At 47.9% G+C, this 19,252-nt stretch overlaps 1 protein-coding gene across 2 annotated transcripts in view; it reads right to left on the bottom strand.

Annotated features, from left to right (window-relative positions):
* Positions 1 to 386: 386 nt before the first annotated feature.
* The window catches only part of FUT10 (fucosyltransferase 10), a 32,379-nt gene continuing 13,513 nt past the window's right edge, over positions 387 to 19,252 (bottom strand). For both annotated transcript variants that reach the window (XM_068271153.1, XM_068271154.1), the window contains exons 4-5: positions 15,161 to 15,996; positions 387 to 1,714 (exon numbers count right to left, since the gene is read on the bottom strand). In XM_068271153.1, the coding sequence (XP_068127254.1) occupies positions 1,490 to 1,714; positions 15,161 to 15,996 (1,061 nt within the window). In that variant the 3' untranslated portion in view covers positions 387 to 1,489. The remainder of the gene's footprint in view (positions 1,715 to 15,160; positions 15,997 to 19,252) is intronic.

Genomic DNA, 19,252 nt, shown 5'->3' with positions numbered 1-19,252 from the left:
CCCTGTTGCTGGTTGTCCTTCTTTGAAACATATTTTTTGTATATAGACTAACCATTGCATAACAGGAAAACCCCACAAGACCTGTAATTTTGGAAATGCTCTGAACCAGTTTAAACCATGCCAATCTTGCCAGACTTCAGTACGCACCCTTTTCCCCCATCTTATCTATCCATTTAAAACACACAACGAAGGTGTGAAGTAGATGACGCTGCTGTGCCAATGCATTTACAATTATTTGTAACATATTCTCTGACATTTTTATCAAGTGAAATACTTATAACACCTGCCCTGTTCAGCTTTTAAAGATAGATAGAAATATATATATATATATATATATATATATATATATATATATTGCTCCAGCCCTATTAATGCCCATGTTTAACTTAGCCATTGCATCTGTACTGTGACCTGGTAGGAAATTTAGATTTTTATTCAAATTATATTACTTTGGGACAAAGCCAGGTAGAACGACTAAGGGTAATTACAGCTGGACGCAGACTGAAATTTAAAGGTCATTTAATCACAAATTACAAAATGGCTTATATGCGTTTTATAAAAATTTTTTCAACAATTTAGTTTTCTTTTAGACACGTCACATCTCACAAATCTGTTAGTATTACACTCAAGAAAAGTCCAATAAGGAATACATTTCAGTTGATAAGACATCACATAACCAACAGGCCAATATAAATCAATCCAGCTGTTCTTACTAAAGAGATTTAATGCATACACTTCTATGTTTCTCCTCAGCTCCTCATACAGCAATCCCAAACACTCCTGAGGTGCAACTGCAGTTAACAGGTCAGTGCTCTGGATACAGGCAATCCCCTACTTACAAACAGGTTATGTTCTGTGAGTTTGTCAGTAAGTTAAATTTGTTTGCAAGTTAAGTCACGTTTTATACTGTAAGTAAAGGCTTTTGGACAACTCTGGATTTGGATATATAGCATTAACTATATGTTTTGTATTGTTTTCAACTTTCTTTTAATTTGTTTTAAACTACTTACAACTATTTATACCACACTGCAACACAACAAAAATAATAAAAAAATAAAAAAGTACTGTAAACTGTATTTTGTACATTTTGTTTGTATGTATGGAAACTTGTAACTCGAGTCGTTTGTAAGTAGGGGACTGTCTGTCATTTGTTGACATTCAAAAAAAGCCAGCACACAATATTTTGTAAAATGATTACCTCACTTTTAACGTGGTAAATATCCTTAGAAAGGGTAATCTACTTCTGAAGTGTTATGCCCTAATCTTACACTTTTGTTTACTGTCCAATAAATGTCTCGGTCAATACTCTGTCTGCTGCACTTTCGCCTTAGTGTGCATTTTCTGATTAAGACATACTGTGGCCTACTTAGAATTCTTGCTTTTGTATAATTATCATGGTTGACAGGTGTACTACACGCAATGGTTGCTACATACAGTATGTACCAAGAGTTTTTTCAAGGTAACAACACAGGATCCATAGTGGAAAACATTAATGTTTGAAAACCAGGCTCCAAAACTCCTGAGAAGTAAAATTAAGGTTCCTGTTCACCAGCAGTCTCAGTGCCTGAGCTTCTTTCTTTGACTGCTCAAAACTGGGCCTCCACATGTCTCTCATGCTTGACTTTGACACACGCTCTGGGAAGAACGAAAAGGTTTCTGGTGGTGGACAGGACAAGTGGGTTGCGTCGGCTTTCCAATGCTTTGCTGGTAATCCCTGAATATTAAATAAAAAGAGAGAGAGCTAGCATTTTCAGTGTTTAATTATAAATTATATATTACCATTTTTACCACTGATACTTAAATATTTTTCAAACATCACAAAGTTTGCAATCCTGTACGTATGACAAATCAAATTTGCAGAGAAAGGTGGCTGTTACCACATATGCACATTTTCATCATTTAAAGGGAAGGTTCAGGGAGGGTGGGTAAAAAATAAAAATCAATGTCCACTTACCAGGGGCTTCCTCCAGCCCGTGGCAGGCAGGAGGTGCCCTCGCCGCCGCTCCGCAGGCTCCCGGTGGTCTCCGGTGGCCGACCCGACCTGGCCAGGCCGGCTGCCAGGTCGGGCTCTTCTGCGCTCCAAGGCCCGGAACTTCTGCGTCCCACGCCGGCGTGCTGACGTCATCGGACGTCCGCCGGGCTGTGCCGACTACTGCACATGCGCAGTAGAGCCCGGAGGACGTCCGATGACGTCAGCGCGCCGGCGTGGGACGCAGAAGTTCCGGGCCTTGGAGCGCAGAAGAGCCCGACCTGGCAGCCGGCCTGGCCAGGTCGGGTCGGCCACCTCCTGCCTGCGGAGCGGCGGCGAGGGCACCTCCTGCCTGCCACGGGCTGGAGGAAGCCCCAGGTAAGTGGGACATTGATTTTTATTTTTTACCCACCCTCCCTGAACCTTCCCTTTAAGATTCACCCACAGAGGAACGCGTGCTGCAGTATCCCTTGCTTGATGCATTATGGACTATACACTCTATTCAGTTCCAGATTTACACCACAGGAGCTTGTAAGCACAGAGGTTCTGGTGCCCTAAACTTCACCCCTCAAAACAAGACACTCCCAATTCCTGTCAATTTTTTTAATACTATGTTTCATTAAGGGCCTGAGCCCACTAACGCAGTTGTATCTGCTTCTGTCCGCTTTTCAGCATCTGTAACATTGATGTGTAACTGAAAAGCGGACACAACTGCGTCAGTGGGCTCTGGCCCTAAAGGAAATCTAAAGTGAGGGGAAAAGTTGAGATTTACTTACCTGGGTCTTCTTCCGTCCTGGGATACATATGAATTGGCCGCCGGGAGACTTGGGCGCAGGATACAGCAGGTATATGGCTTATCCTGTTGCTGCACAAGTTCCGGCGGCGCTAAATACTATTCCCGCCCCCCTATAGGTCGACGTGGATAGTGGGGAATTATGTAATTTGGCTTCCAGCTATTGCTGGAGGCTGAATTACAGTGTTTTAAGAGCAACTTCAGCTTCATCTTCTGACGGTGCCGAAGTTACTCACTGTGCACAGCTATAGCCGTAATTCCTATTACGGTCTATGGTGGCGCTAGCTGCGCCCAAATCTCCTGCGCTGTTATTACAGCGTTAGCCTTCCTGCTGGTCCTGGTCAGTGCGGGAGCTGAGAGAGGCAGAGGTCAGTGCAAATGCTGGGGGAGGCAGAGGTCCGTGTGGGTGGTGAGTGAGGGAGAGATCAGTTTGGGTGCTGGAAGCGGCAGAGGTCAGTGTTGGCGGTGGAGCTTCCCGCAAGTGGTGGATGTGGCTTATCACAGCCAGGGGTTGACCTATCTTTACATGGCCGAAAGGGGCCCCTTTAATGAAAATAGAAAAAAACTTTAGCCGACCAACAGCCTAAAGACCCCATACTTGTTCTTCGCTCCCCCATCCTCAGAAATACAATACACAGCATGGACGCAGTGTGGTTATCTTACCTGCTCCGATTGTGCACCACTGATGTGTCTTTCTCACACCTCATGCACTCTAGTAGCCGGCATCACATTTCATGTAATCATCATGCAACACAGGTAGAGATGCTGGCCACTAGATGACAACACATCGGTGGAGCACAGTCAGAGCAGGTGACATTACACTGCGGCCGTGGGACACAGGGGGGGGGGGGGGCTACCGTGAGACTACCACTGTCTGTAGGTCAAGTCTACAGTTCCAAATGCAAAATCTAGCCCTGATTGCATTGCAGTGAAATGCTGCCAGCAGGATTTTTTTCCAACAAATTATTTTTTAATGAATGGTTGCCACTGAAAAGAGTTGCAAAGCCCTGCAGCAAACTGATGACGCAGAATATAGAAAAATGCAGAGCGCAAGGACCATTTAGTTATCTGCATAACTGTTAAAGCAGACCGTAGAGTAAAATTAAACTTACGAGATGATTGTGTTTTTCTAAAAGTAAGCTAAACATATTTTCATATTTTATACTCAGTTTAAAGCAGACCTGAACTCAGAACTTCCTCTCTGCTCTAAAAGATAAGCAACAGCATAACCTTTAAAGGGACTCCGAGCAGTGCAAAAACTATGGGAAGATGCATATCATTTTAACCTCCTTAGCGGTAACCCCGTGTGTGACACGGGGTAAGCCGCCAGAGGGTGCCGCTCAGGCCCTGCTGGGCCGATTTACTTAATTTTTTTTTTTGCTGGACGCAGCTAGCACTTTGCTAGCTGCGCCAGCACCCCGATCGCCGCCGCCGCGCGCCCGATCGCCGCTATCCGGTGCGGCGCGCCCCCCCCCAGACCCCGAGCGCTGCCTGGCCAATCAGTGCCAGGCAGCGCCGAGGGGTGGATCGGGTCTCCCAATGACGTCCCGACGTCGCTGACGTCATTCCGCCCCGTCGCCATGGCGACGGGGGAAGCCCTCCAGGAAATCCCGTTCTTTGAACGGGATTTCCTGATCGCCGGGCTGGGGGGATGCCGCTGAGCAGCGGCTATCATGTAGCGAGCCCTCGGCTCGCTACATGATTTAAAAAAAATAATAATTTAAAAAAAACTGCTGCGCTGCCCCCTGGCGGTATTTTTCATACCGCCAAGGGGGTTAAAGCTCTCTTTCTCCTCTTTCCAATGATATATAAACTACCGCCCTACGTCTTTTAGTTTTCGCTATTTTCGTGATTGAAATTGCCACAGCCGCGATTTTGATTTGAAATAGAGAAAACTAAAAGGCGTAGGGCGACGATTTACGTGTCACCAGAAAGAGGAGAAAGAGAGCTTTAAAATGATATCCATCTTTCCATAGTTACATTGTATTACACAGGGCGACTTTTTCCTAAAGTCAGCAGCTCCATTCAGCAGAAAAAGTCGCCCTGTGTAATACAATGTAACTATGGAAAGATGGATATCATTTTAAAGCTCTCTTTCTGGCGACACCTAAATCGTCACCCTACGCCTTTTTGTTTTCTCTATTTTCGCGAAAATAGCGAAAACTAAAAGGCGTAAGGTGGCGATTTATATATCATTGGAAAGAGGAGAAAGAGAGCTTTAAAATGATATGCATCTTTCCATAGTTTCTGCACTGCTCGGAGTCCCTTTAAAGAAAAGGGCTTTCTCAGTGAGTACAGTGGGTTCTGACGCAGTAACACACAGCATACTGAGGACTAACTGGGTAGTGTGTGCGTTTACAGTGAAAGTGAAGCATACCTACATTGTACCATATGCTTCACTGTATAGTCGTACTGCAACACTAATCATGAGGTGTGACTTCTTGGCCAGGATATGATTGCAACACAACTTGCACAGTATGAAAGCGACCTTAAACCTTATCGAAAGCATTTTCTCACTCTCTCAGCTGTTTTGGCTTCTATTTACTTTTCAGGAATGAACCAAATTCAACAAGCTCATTTACATAGATAATTTTTTTTTTTACTCTTGCCATACTCAAAAACAGAAAGGACTGTACACAATGTTGTAGTAGGACTAGTACTACGTGTATCTATGTTTATTTTATCATGTCACTTCAGGTATACTTTAAATACATCATGAAATAAGTTACTGATGATTTTATTACTGATTTTATTTTCAATCACAAAGTACGGGGGAAGGATTTAACAAGCTACTTTGCACCAGAATATAGCACTGATTGTAACTTAAAGGGATACTGTAGGGGGGTCGGGGGAAAATGAGCTGAACTTACCCGGGGCTTCTAATGGTCCCCCGCAGACATCCTGTGTTGGCGCAGCCACTCCCCAATGCTCCGGCTCCGCCTCCGGTTCACTTCTGGAATTTCTGACTTTAAAGTCAGAAAACCACTGCGCCTGCGTTGCCGTGTCCTCGCTCCCACTGATGTCACCAGGAGTGTACTGCGCAGACACAGACCATACTGGGCCTGCGCTGTGCGCTCTTGATGACATCAGCGGGATCGAGGACACGGCAACGCAGGCGCAGTGGTTTTCTGACTTTAAAGTCAGAAATTCCAGAAGTGAACCGGAGGCGGGGCCGGAGCATCGGTGAGCGGCTGCGCCAACACTGGATGTCTGCGGGGGACCATTAGAAGCCCCGAGTAAGTTCAGTTCATTTTCCCCCGACCCCCCTACAGTATCCCTTTAAGCCAGTTACAGCTGGCATAGTTTTCCTTTTCCAACAGGATCAGGTCGGAAATGTAAAGTTACATAAAAACAATATCAAAAACAGGATATACCGTATTTTTCGCCGTATAAGACGCTCCGGCATATAAGACGCACCTAGATTTAGAAGGCAAAAATCAGGAAAAAAAAAAGAAAATACTAAACCTTGGTGCGTCTATGATGCAGGGGCGTCTTATGGACTTTTCACCCCCCAGTTACTCTACATACTATTACACTGACCACATAAGGGGACAATGCAATGATTGCCTATTCCCATGTTGCCTGCCTGTGTTCCCCTATGTGGTCAGTGTAGGGATTGGTTGTTCCTGTGTCCCCTTGTGCCTGCTGTTTCCCCCTGTGCCTGTCATGTCCTCCTGTGCCAACCATACCCTTCTGTGCCAGCCATGTCCCCCTGTGGCAGCCATGTCCCCCTGTCAGTCTCCCCCTGTGCAAGCCATGTCCCCGTCAGTGTCCCTGTGTCAGGCATGTCCCCCTGTGCCAGCCATGTCCCCGTCAGTGTCCCTGTGCCAGGCATGTCCCCCTGTGCCAGCCATGTCCCCCTGTCAGTGTCCCTGTGCCAGCCATGTCCCCCTGTCAGTATCCCTGTGGCAGCCATGCCCCCCTGTCAGTGTCCCTGTGCCAGCCATGCCCCCCTGTCTGTGTCCCTGTGCCAGCCATGCCCCCCTGTCAGTGTCCCTGTGCCAGCCATGTCCCCCTGTTAGTGTCCTCCTGCCAGCCATTTCCCCCTGTCAGTGTCCCCCTGTGCCGTCCGTGTCCCGCTGTGCCGGCCATGTCCCCCTGTCCATATCCCCCTGTGCCAGCAGCGTAATTACAGTATATACGTTACCTGCTCCTGCCGCCGCGCTCCTGGCTCCAGTCCTGCTTCGGGATCCTCTTCTGCCATCCACCGATGCCTGCTGCTACAGCCGCCGCGCTCCTGGCTCCAGTCCTGCTTCGGGATCCTCTTCTCCCATCTACCGCTGTTGCAGCCGCCGAACATCGCTGGCCGGTGAGTCCTAATTAGCCGCGCGGTGATTACGCAATCAGCACACGTGCGCCGGGGTCACGCATGGTAGATGGGAGAAGAGGATCCCGAAGCAGGACTGGAGCCAGGAGCGCGGCGGCTGTAGCAGCAGGCATCGGTGGATGGCAGAAGAGGATCCCGAAGCAGGACTGGAGCCAGGAGCGCGGCGGCTGGAGCAGGTAACGTATATACCGCTTCCCTGCGCACCTCTGCATAACAAAATCTGTACCTTCGCCGCATAAGACGCACCCACTTTTCCCCAACAATTTTGGGGAAGAAAAAGTGCGTCTTATACGGCGAAAAATACGGTATGTTTTCTCCTATTCTAGTGAAGCAACAAGAAAGAAAAATGTGTGCCACCAAACTACAGATGCATGGAAAGATAGGTAATAAAATAACTAAACTAAGGTACAAGTCTCCTGCGCAGTAGAGCGGACCCGACTGAGATCTAGAGTTGGGCCGAACCTCCGATTTTAGGTTCGCGAACTTCCGCGGAAGGTTCGGTTCACGTTAAAGTTCGCGAACCGCAATAGACTTCAATGGGGATGCGAACTTTGAAAAAAAAAATAATTATGCTGGCCACAAAAGTGATGGAAAAGATGTTTCAAGGGGTCTAACACCTGGAGGGGGGCATGGCGGAGTGGGATACATGCCAAAAGTCCCGGGGAAAAATCTGGATTTGACGCAAAGCAGCGTTTTAAGGGCAGAAATCACATTGAATGCTAAATGACAGGCCTAAAGTGGTTTCAAACATCTTGCATGTGTATACATCAATCAGGTAGTGTAATTAAGGTACTGCTTCACACTGACACACCAAACTCACCGTGTAACACACCGCAAACAGCTGTTTGTGTAGTGACGGCCGTGCTGGACTGGTGCGCACCATGGCGAGAGTGCAGGTTTTGGTGGCTTTACAGCCCAGATGGTCGCCTGGCTGATGTAGCTGAATGACAGAACAGTGACTGTCCAGCTGATCAAATTTGGTCTGACCACAATGAGGCAACGACCTTATTATCGTGGGTGTGCCCCCCGAGACACTCATCTAGGCGCCGGTCATTGCTTCATTGTGATACGCAAGCCCCTTCACCACGGCAAGGTAATGATCACGAAGGGGAATGGGCGCATGTACATGCCTTTTCTTTTGTTGTTGCAGCTGCCCGCAGTGCAGCCAGAAAAATTAGGCAGTCATGTACACGCACCAGAAAAATTATTACAGCGGCCGCTGCTAGCAGCGGCCTAAAAAATTCAACAATCCGCCTGGAGTCCCGGACCCTGTTGGTGGTGGCGGAGAAGGTAGTCAAGCGGCCTGCAGGCAGACATGCTGTGTGGAGGGACTGGGAGCGACTTAGTCTTCTTGGGGCAGGCCAGGCAGCCAGTCACACGGCGTGCAGGCAGAGATGCTGTGTGTGCGGGGACTGACTTAGTCTTGGGGCGGGCAGCAGCCCTCCGGGATCCATGCCTCATTCATTTTGATAAAGGTGAGGTACTTAACACTTTTGTGACTTAGGCGACTTCTCTTCTCTGTGACAATGCCTCCAGCTGCGCTGAAGGTCCTTTCTGACAGGACGCTTGCGGCAGGGCAGGAGAGAAGTTGGATGGCAAATTGGGACAGCTCTGGCCACAGGTCAAGCCTGCGCACCCAGTAGTTCAAGGGTTCCTCATCGCTGTTCACAGCAGTGTCTACATCCACACTTAAGGCCAGGTAGTCGGCTACCTGCCGTTCCAGGCGTTGGTGGAGGGTGGATCCGGAAGGGCTACGGCGAGGCGTTGGACTAAAGAACGTCCGCATGTCCGACATCACCATGAGATCGCTGGAGCGTCCTGTCTTTGACTGCGTGGACACGGGAGGAGGATTAGTGGCAGTGGTACCTTGCTGGCGTTGTGCCGTCACATCACCCTTAAAGGCATTGTAAAGCATAGTTGACAGCTGGTTCTGCATGTGCTGCATCCTTTCCACCTTCCGGTGAGTTGGTAACAGGTCCGCCACTTTGTGCCTGTACCGAGGGTCTAGTAGTGTGGCCACCCAGTACAGCTCATTCCCCTTGAGGTTTTTTATACGGGGGTCCCTCAACAGGCAGGACAGCATAAAAGACGACATCTGCACAAAGTCGGATCCAGTACCCTCCATCTCCTCTTGCTCTTCCTCAGTGATGTCAGGTAAGTCAACCTCCTCCCCCCAGCCGCGAACAATACCACGGGAAGGTTGAGCAGCACAAGCCCCTTGCGATGCCTGCTGAGGTTGTTCTCCTGCCGCTGTCCCCTCCTCCTCCTCCTCCCCCAAAGAAACACCTTGCTCATCATCCTCTGAGTCTGACTCGTCTTCTGCACACGACTTCTCTTCTTCCTCCTCCTCCCCCCTCTGTGCTGCCGCAGGTGTTGAGGAAACAGCTGGGTCTGATGAAAATTGGTCCCATGCCTGTTCCTGCCGTAACGGTTTCTGGTCACGCTCATTCACAGCTTCATCCGCCACTCTACGCACAGCACGCTCCAAGAAGTAAGCGTAGGGAATTAAGTCGCTGATGGTGCCCTCACTGCAGCTCACCAGGTTGGTCACCTCCTCAAACGGCCGCATGAGCCTGCATGCATTTTCCATCAGTGTCCAGTTGTCGGGCCAGAACATCCCCATCTTCCCAGACTGTTTCATTCTACTGTAGTTGTAGAGGTAGTGGGTCACGGCTTTCTTCTGTTCTAGCAGGCGGGAGAACATGAGCAGGGTCGAGTTCCAGCGAGTCGGGCTATCGCAAATGAGGCGTCTCACCGGCATGTTGTTTTTGCGCTGAATTTCCGCAAAGCGTGCCATGGCTGTGTAAGACCGCCTCAAATGCCCACAGAACTTCCTGGCCTGCTTCAGGACATCCGCTAAGCCAGGGTACTTTGCCACAAATCTTTGAACCACTAGATTCATGACATGTGCCATGCAGGGTATGTGTGTCAGCTTCCCCATATGCAAAGCGGCAAGCAGATTACTGCCGTTGTCGCACACCACGTTGCCTATCTCCAGGTGGTGCGGGGTCAGCCACTCATCCACCTGTTTCTTAAGAGCAGCCAGGAGAGCTGCTTCAGTGTGACTCTCCGCTTTGAGACAAGACATGTCTAAGATGGCGTGACACCGTCTTACCTGGCATCCAGCATAGGCCCTGCGGAGCTGGGGCTGTGTAGCTGGAGAGGAGAACTGCCACTCAGCCAAGGAGGAGGAGGACAGCGAAGAGCATGTAGCAGGAGGAGAGGAGGTGGCAGGAGGCCTGCCTGCAAGCCGTGGAGGTGTCACAATTTGGTCCGCTGCGCCCTGCTTGCCATCGTTCACCACCAGGTTCACCCAATGGGCTGTGTAGGTAATGTAGCGGCCCTGCCCGTGCTTGGCAGACCGTGGTCAGGTGTACCCTTGACCCAACGCTCTTCGCAAGAGATGACACCACTTGCCTCTCAACTTCACGGTGCAGTTGGGGTATGGCCTTTCTCGAAAAAATAAGTGCGACCTGGCATCTTCCACTGCGGTGTTCCGATGGCCACAAATTTACGGAAGGCCTCAGAGTCCACCAGCCGGTATGGTAACAGCTGCCGAGCTAACAGTTCCGCCACGCCAGTTGTCAGACGCCGGGCAAGGGGGTGACTGGCCGAAATTGGCTTCTTCCGCTCAAACATTTCCTTCACGGACACCTGACTGCTGCTGTGGGCAGAGGAGCAGGAACCGCTCAAGGGCAGAGGCGGAGTGGAGGAGGGTGCCTGTGAAGGTGGAAGGGAGAAAGCGGCAGAAGCAGATAATGCACCTGATGGAGGAGGAAGAGGAGAAGGAGGGTGGCTTTGCTTTTGTGTGCTGCTGCTGCTTTTGCTCAGGTGGCCATCCCGTTGCTGTTTGTGCCTTTTCTCCAGGTGCCTTCGTAAGGCACTTGTCCCTACGTGAGTGTTGGCCTTTCCACGGCTCAATTTTTGTTGGCAGAGCGAACAGATGGCTTTGGTCCGATCTGAGGCACACACATTAAAAAATTTCCACACCGCTGAGCCACCCTGGGATGTGGGCACTATGGGGACCTCAGCAGCTGATGCTGAAGGGCAAGTTGGCTGGCTGTACATAGGTGGCGATACATGGTGCCGGACTCTGCCACCAGCTGTTTCTGACGAAGAGCTGCCCCAGCTTCTTTCAGCAACTTCTCTCCTCCTACTACTCTCTGACTCCCCCTCTGAACTGTCCCCCTCTTCATCTCCTCTATTGGGAACATACAGAGGATCCCTATTACCGTCATCATCGTAGTCATCCTGCCCAGCTTCGCTTGCCTCAGACAAATCCAAACTTGCACCATCAGTAGGTCCTTCATCCTCCTGACACGTTACATCCATAGTGTTGCCGCGTAACTCAGACATATGAGCTGGTGAAAATTCATCTGGCTGTAACAACAATGGCTGTGCATCAGTGATTTCACCACTAAATAATTCTTGCGAAGTGTCAAATGCAGCGGAAGTGGTGCTAGTAGTAGCGCTGGTGGCTGAGCAAGATGAGGTGTTCTATGTCGCTAAATACTCAACCACGTCCTGACAATCTTGGGAGGTGATGGGACGTGCCTTCTTCCGAGCACTGTACTGTGGGCCAGGTCCACACAAAATTACATTTACATGACCTCGCGTAGACCTGCCGGGTGGGCCTTCCTCTGGCTCTGGCACTACCTCTTCCTCTACCTGTTTTGTCCATATCGGGTATGCACGGAGTGGTATATCACACTGCGTGCACTCACGTAGGTAGGTGGGTTCACTTAACTGCACAGGTATGCGCACTGATGCGGTGGGTTCACTGAACAGAACAGGTATACAGTGGCGGGTTCACAGAACAGGTATGCAGTGGCAGGTTCACTGAACACAACAGGTATGCAGTGGCAGGTTCACTGAACACAACAGGTATGCAGTGGCGGGTTCACTGAACAGGTATACAGTGGCGGGTCCACTGAACAGAACAGGTATGCAGTGGCGGGTTCACTAAACAGAACAGGTATACAGTGGCGGGTTCACAGAACAGGTATGCAGTGGCAGGTTCACTGAACACAACAGGTATGCAGTGGCGGGTTCACTGAACAGGTATACAGTGGTGGGTCCACTGAACAGAACAGGTATGCAGTGGCGGGTTCACTGAACAGGTATACAGTGGCGGGTCCACTGAACAGAACAGGTATGCAGTGGCGGGTTCACTAAACAGAACAGGTATACAGTGGCGGGTTCACTAAACAGAACAGGTATACAGTGGCGGGTTCACTAAACAGAACAGGTATACAGTGGCGGGTTCACAGAACAGGTATGCAGTGGCAGTTCACTGAACACAACAGGTATGCAGTGGCGGGTTCACTGAACAGGTATACAGTGGCGGGTCCACTGAACAGAACAGGTATGCAGTGGCGGGTTCACTAAACAGAACAGGTATACAGTGGCGGGTTCACAGAACAGGTATGCAGTGGCAGGTTCACTGAACACAACAGGTATGCAGTGGCGGGTTCACTGAACAGGTATACAGTGGCGGGTCCACTAAACAGAACAGGTATGCAGTGGCGGGTTCACTGAACAGGTATACAGTGGCGGGTCCACTGAACAGAACAGGTATGCAGTGGCGGGTTCACTGAACAGGTATGCAGTGGTGGGTTCACAGAACAGGTATGCAGTGGTGGGTTCACAGCACAGGTATGCAGTGGTGGGTTCAATGAACAGGTATACAGTGACGGGTCCACTGAACAGAACAGGTATGCAGTGGCAGGTTCACTGAACAGGTATGCAGTGGTGGGTTCACAGCACAGGTATGCAGTGGCAGGTTCACTGAACAGGTATGCAGTGGTGGGTTCACAGCACAGGTATGCAGTGGTGGGTTCACTGAACAGGTATGCAGTGGTGGGTTCACAGCACAGGTATGCAGTGGTGGGTTCACAGCACAGGTATGCAGTGGTGGGTTCACAGCACAGGTATGCAGTGGTGGGTTCACAGCACAGGTATGCAGTGGTGGGTTCACAGCACAGGTATGCAGTGGTGGGTTCACAGCACAGGTATGCAGTGGTGGGTTCACAGCACAGGTATGCAGTGGTGGGTTCACAGCACAGGTATGCAGTGGTGGGTTCACAGAACAGGTATGCAGCCAGACAGGAACAAGTTAAGCCTAACTAATCTTTCTCTGAGAGACAGTCTGCAGCAGCTCGCCCTACTCTCACTAACGCAGGCAGCACACGAGTGACCGTAATGGCCGCCGCTGCCTGCCTTATATAAGGGGGGGGGGTGGGGCTCCAGGGGCTAGTGTAGCCTAATTGGCTACACTGGGCCTGCTGACTGTGATGTAGAGGGTCAAAGTTGACCCTCCATGTGCATTATGGGGCGAACCGAACTTCCGCAAAGGTTCGCCTGCGGGACGCGAACGCGAACCACCGAAGTTCGCGTGGAACCGTTCGCAGGCGAACCGTTCGGCCCAACTCTACTGAGATCGGCTATTTCCGAGCAGAGAGCCGCAGCAGCGCCCCCACCGGAGCCAGAAAAGGTAAATATTGCACAGCCTGACAAATAGTTAGCTGTGCATTCAGAGGGGCAGTGAAAGACCACTGTGGGACGGAGGGGGGGAAGCCTCATTAGGATCCAGAGGCTTCCCCCTCCCAAGGTGAGTACCCCCCTGGGGCATTTTTTTGAGTACAGAGTCTCTTTAAAGAGAGTCTGAAGCGAGAATAAATCTTGCTTCAGACCTCATAGATAGCAGGGGCATGTGTGCCCCTGCTAAAACGCCGCTATCACGCGGCTTAACGGGGGTCCCTTCACCCCCAAATCCCCTCCGTGCAGCGGGGGAGCGCTTCCGCATTGGGGCAGGGCTAACCGCCGCAGCCCTGCCTCCCGCGCGTCTATCAGATGCGTACCTCCGCCTCTCCCCCGCCCCTCTCAGTCTTCCTTCACTGAGAGGGGCGGGGGAGAGGCGGCGATGCGCGTCTGATAAACGCGCTGAGAGGCAGGGCTGCAGCCGTTAGCCCTGCCTCCAGGAAGAGCAAAATTTACGACCAAGTTGGTCGTTGATTTTGCAGGGGTGGGTTTGGGGGTGAAGGGACCCCCGTTTAGCCGTGGGATATCGGCGTTTTAGCAGGGGCACCTGTGCCCCTGCTAACTATGAGCTCTGAAGCGAGATTTATTCTCGCTTCAGAGTCTCTTTAAAAAAAAGATCCTGTCCAGTTGGTAATGTCAGTCTAATTATGCTGATTGAATCTTCCAGTGAATGTCTCTCAGTGTATGGGCACCTTTACACACAACTTCCTGCCAGCACTGTGAAATATTGACTTAACCGCTGAACTACCAAAAAAAGAGCAGGTAAATTGTTGGCAGATGTCATCTCATTGGCTCTCATGTTACCTTTACATGTTTGTATCTTAGTGTGGAAATATTAAGTTCAGGTTCACTTTAACAGTCTTCCAACTTTATTGATAGGGACCATGGCCCACATGCAATTCAATTTTCACCTAAAATTTCTCCTTGGTGATCATTTTTCATCTGCTCTTTAAAATAACTTTTCAGCATTTCACAACTAAAAAAGTAACAAAACTAGTAGATAAGGTACTATCAAAAGTATTCTGAGTATTTTCTTGCTTGCTGGTAGCTTAATGGGCATTTTAGTAATGAGATGTAAAAATATTACCTAGGAGAAAAAGTGAATTGAATAAGTACCCATATGTCTAAACTGTACGTCACTGAATGAATTTCTCACAAGCACATGCATACAGAAAAAAAATCCAATGTGTTTAGCCTGATACATGAGTACATTTGAAATCGGCGCCGGTAGACTTGGGCGCAGGATCCAGCTGTTATATGGCTGATCCTGCTTCTTGCACAAGTCCGGGCCGATTTAATTACTATTCCCCCTCCAGGCCGCCATGGATAGTGGGGGAATGAAATAATTCGGCTTGCAGCGATTGCTGGAAGCCGAATTATTGTGTTTTTTAATCAACTTCGGCTTTGTCTTCTGACGGAGCCGACATTACTCACTGAGCACCGCTATAGACTGATTACCATTACAGTCTATGGCGGCGCTGGCTGCGCCCAAATCTAGCAGCGCTGAAAAGCACTGCTCCGTGATACATACCTTTTCTCTCCGATGTATATTATCCCAGATTCTTGTACACACCATACATTCAAAGGCATCAATGTAATTGTCTTGTGTTATGTCCTGTACGCCCCACTTTCTTTCTTTAATTGCAGTGACCAAGTGTGTGTTACTGATATGACCTTTTAATTTCCACTCTAAAAATTCCATATATAAACTGTCATTTTTGTCAAGCTCTTTTATATATTGTGCAAGTTCTCGTGGATGAGAAAACGTAGTCACAGTTATTGCACTTTTGTTAGCAGGTAGCCAGTCCTCAACGTTTTTGGCACCATAATATATTGGTACAGATCCAAGTTTAAGGGGCCTCCACAATTTCTCTGTTATGTAATCCTCACAAACGGCATTTTCAAATGCCAGGATGAATTTATACTGAGCCAGTATGTGGTAGAATTGAGTGTGGTCCATAAAAGAAGGGTTATTGACCTGCGCAGGAAGGTCGCGGTTATGCAAGCATTCTCCATAGGAATCAACAGCAATGTATTTCATCAGTTCTTGAATGTATGTGTCACGATCTGATGGAGGATCACAGTCAGACTGTACATATACCACAGGGGCAAGTGTCTTTCTTAGGAAATTCTTTCTTTCCACAGGCACAAAGTACTCAAGTGAAGTTAGCATCTGTAGATCTTCTAGATACTGGCTTGTCAAAGGCAAATGGGAATATTGACTGAATGTTGCTGTGTGATTAAATAAAGTAATGGTTGGTGGATGAAAGAGTTTGTAGTTGTTTTTTGGTGATTCTTCATGGAATAATGCCCACTCATGATATACTTTACGTGGCAGTGGCAAGCTGTCTATGTTGAAATCAGTGCCTAAAAACAAAACACAGTCCACAAAAGACAAAAAAGAGACATTTAGAGAAAGCAAATATAGGCAATTTTATATTCTTCAGTATGCCTTCTTTTTTCCTTAAAGTGTACCGGAGGTGAAACTAAGATTAAGAAGATTGCATTAACTATTTAAGCCGCCTGGCCGTGATTGCCACGTCCAGGCGGCTGCTGTTGCACTGCTGCGTGTGCCCACGCACGCCCGTGCGTGCCCCCCATTAGCCATAGTTACCATTCATTGATCTAAGTCCCCGGTAGAAAGACCAACGGCTTCTTATCAGAAGCCGCCGTCTTTCTGATAAAATAAATAAGAAAATGCTTCCTGGAAGCGCTTCCAGGACTAAAAACATGTTTTTGACTGTAGCCATTTTGTGGCCAAATAGTAAAACTGCATCTACATACATTTTTTTAATGAAATAAAACACACATTATTACATTTAAAAGCCTAAGGGTCAGTTTCCACTAGTGCGGTGCGATTCCGTTGCGCAAAATGTGAAAACTAATTTGCATGCGGATGCAAAATCGTACGCATTTGTATGCGAATTTTAAAGCAAAAACACGTTAAAATTCACATGTGTTTGTAAGTATGCAAATTTAACCATGTCAGTGCCTGTGTGCTTTTATATTGATTTTAGGCGAAAACATACACAAATTCGCACAGTGAATAATTGTAATAATTTGTAATTGCCACAAATCACGATTTTTTTTAAAAAACATGATTGCAGCAATTTAACCATGATTACCACGATTGTATTGCAGTTTTAATGCAAGTCAATGAACCCGTTTTTTAAAAAGCACTCAGAAAGGGCTCATAGTCTGTCTACAGCCTAAAGGTGCCCATTAACAATACAATTTTCAAAACGATCAACCATCGGAGGAGAACCCTTCGATGGCCCACCATCGGAGGAAAAATTATAAGCAATCTGATTAGACTAAAAGAATCTTTACATAATTCCAATCGATGGAACAAATCTATGGAATGATCGTTCCTAATCGATCGCTACCATTAACATTATCTGATCTATTGGGAGATAGTACCGTTAATAGGCAATTTAACTATAAACCTAACATCAATCAGATATACTAAGCAAAGCAAACAACTTCACAGGAGACAATTTTAATGAATGCAGTCCAAGTTTGCTGGATCAATTATGATATTTCCACTGAAGATGCCTAAAGCTTTACGGAGATGCCTAAAATGATTCCCTTTGGCTTGAGTCACAGAAAAATCTGTATAAGTCACTTCAGTTCAAATAGGTAGATCGTGGTGGTAGAAGAAGTAAAAAAAAGTAGTAAAACTGCCATATGCTACAAAACATATGAATAAATGTTCAACTAAATACTGTACGCATACATGTGCTGGACAGATGTTTCCTGTGATAGGTTTAGGCTTCTTTCACAATAAGACATTGCGTTAGGTGCTACGTTAAGGTCGCATAACGTGCACCTAACGCAACGCATGGTGGTGGCAGAGGACTTTCACAAAGAGTTAAGCGGCTCTTTGATGTGTCCGTGATGCGTACTATAGTACGCATGCGCTTGTGGAGACCACGTGAGCGGAACACTCCGCATCACTTGGTCCCGCCAGTGACGTCAGCACAGTGCAGTGAATATTAATTAGCCATGTGGCTAATCACTGCACCTGTGCAAGCAGGCTAACGCGGCAAAGCCGCTCTAACGCCGTAGCACACTGCACTTTAGATTGACGTACAGCGTTACAATGTAACGTAACGTGGGCACTGTGAACAGCCCATTGCAGTTACATTGCTGTGCGTTGGGGAGCGTTACAGGCTGCACTAACGTGCGCCTGTAACGTCTCACTGTGAAAGAAGCCTAAACAGTACCTTGCAAAAGTAATCATATAGTGTATTCAGATTTGACAAACGTTTTTGACTTGGAATTAAAATGGAATGTTGGCAGTTTAGCACCATTTAATTTACACAGCATGCCTAGCAATTTAAAAGTGCAAACATTTTTACTGTGACACAAACAATAATTTAAAAAACAAAAACAAAAAAACACAACAACCAGGAGATTGCATAGATATTTGATGTCCATATTTAGTAGAGCTACCTTGTGCTGATATAAAAGATGCAAGTCTCTTAGAGTAGGTGTTTATTAGCTTAGCACTGCTTATTAGTATTTATTAGCTTAGCACTGCTAGCCCCTGGGATTTCTGCTCATACCTCATGATGTTACATGGACTGCATTGGTGTACAGCAATAGTCAAGTCATACTACAGATTCTCTTTTGGATTGGTGGCCGTTGAACTCCAGTCCTCAAAAGCAGAGGTCCTCACAAATTTTTGCCACTGCTCAAATGAATTGATGGGACTGAAACAGGAAAGTTGTGGTTAATCAAGGAGAACACATTTCTCCATTTCTCTGTCCATGCTAAACACTGGCATGAATATGGCCCTCAAGGACGGGAGTTCGACACCTGTTTAATAGGCCATGCTAAGACATTTAAAGGTTTCCTTTTAAAGGGAACCAGAGATGAACGTTTCACACAAAATAAACATATCAGTCGATAGCTTGTAAAGAATAAATGCTCTACCTGATAATTTCGCCGCTCTGGTGTGCCTTTTTTACTGTGTTTTATCCAATATTGCTCCAGGAAAAATCAAATATGGCCGCCGGCTCATATCCCTTCTGCTTCCGGGTTATGAGTTGTTCTGGATGTGCTGTCTAGGCTATATGAGACTAGGCTGCTATTTAGGCCATATGAGAAAGGCTGCTGCAGTCTTTCATCTGTGTGCTTTCATTTTGGTATGATGTGCAGCTGCATGTAGGAAGTGTCTCTCATAGGAATGAAACTGCAGTCATCATCATTATTGTGCACACAGATCATATTGCAGGCAGCCACACTTGTCTGTTTCAGAGATTCTCTCTCAGCAGCAGCAGCCCCTCCCATGTCATCACAGCTCTTAGTATGCAAAGCAGGAAATGTGAGCCAGGAGGTGGCAGGCTTGGGCTTGAAAAGACTCCACAAAAAAGTGACTCAGCTATAATGATTCCAGGTCAAACTTAAGGCCCATACATGATTTTTGGGAACGACGGGTCGTTTGAACGTCCCGTCGTTCACCCGCCAAATCGGGCGTGTGTACAGACTGTCGTTCGCGTGATAAGACCGAGTTTGAGCGATCCGCCCGGCGGATCGCTCAAACTCAGTCTTATCGCGCGAACGACAGTCTGTACACACGCCCGATTTGGCGGGCGAACGACTGAATGATGAGACGTTC

Source organism: Hyperolius riggenbachi, chromosome 1 (genome assembly GCF_040937935.1).
Source record: "Hyperolius riggenbachi isolate aHypRig1 chromosome 1, aHypRig1.pri, whole genome shotgun sequence".
NCBI classification, from domain to species: Eukaryota; Metazoa; Chordata; class Amphibia; order Anura; family Hyperoliidae; genus Hyperolius; species Hyperolius riggenbachi.
Note: the sequence above shows the minus strand (reverse complement) of the source record. Positions and strands in the feature narration are given on the sequence as shown.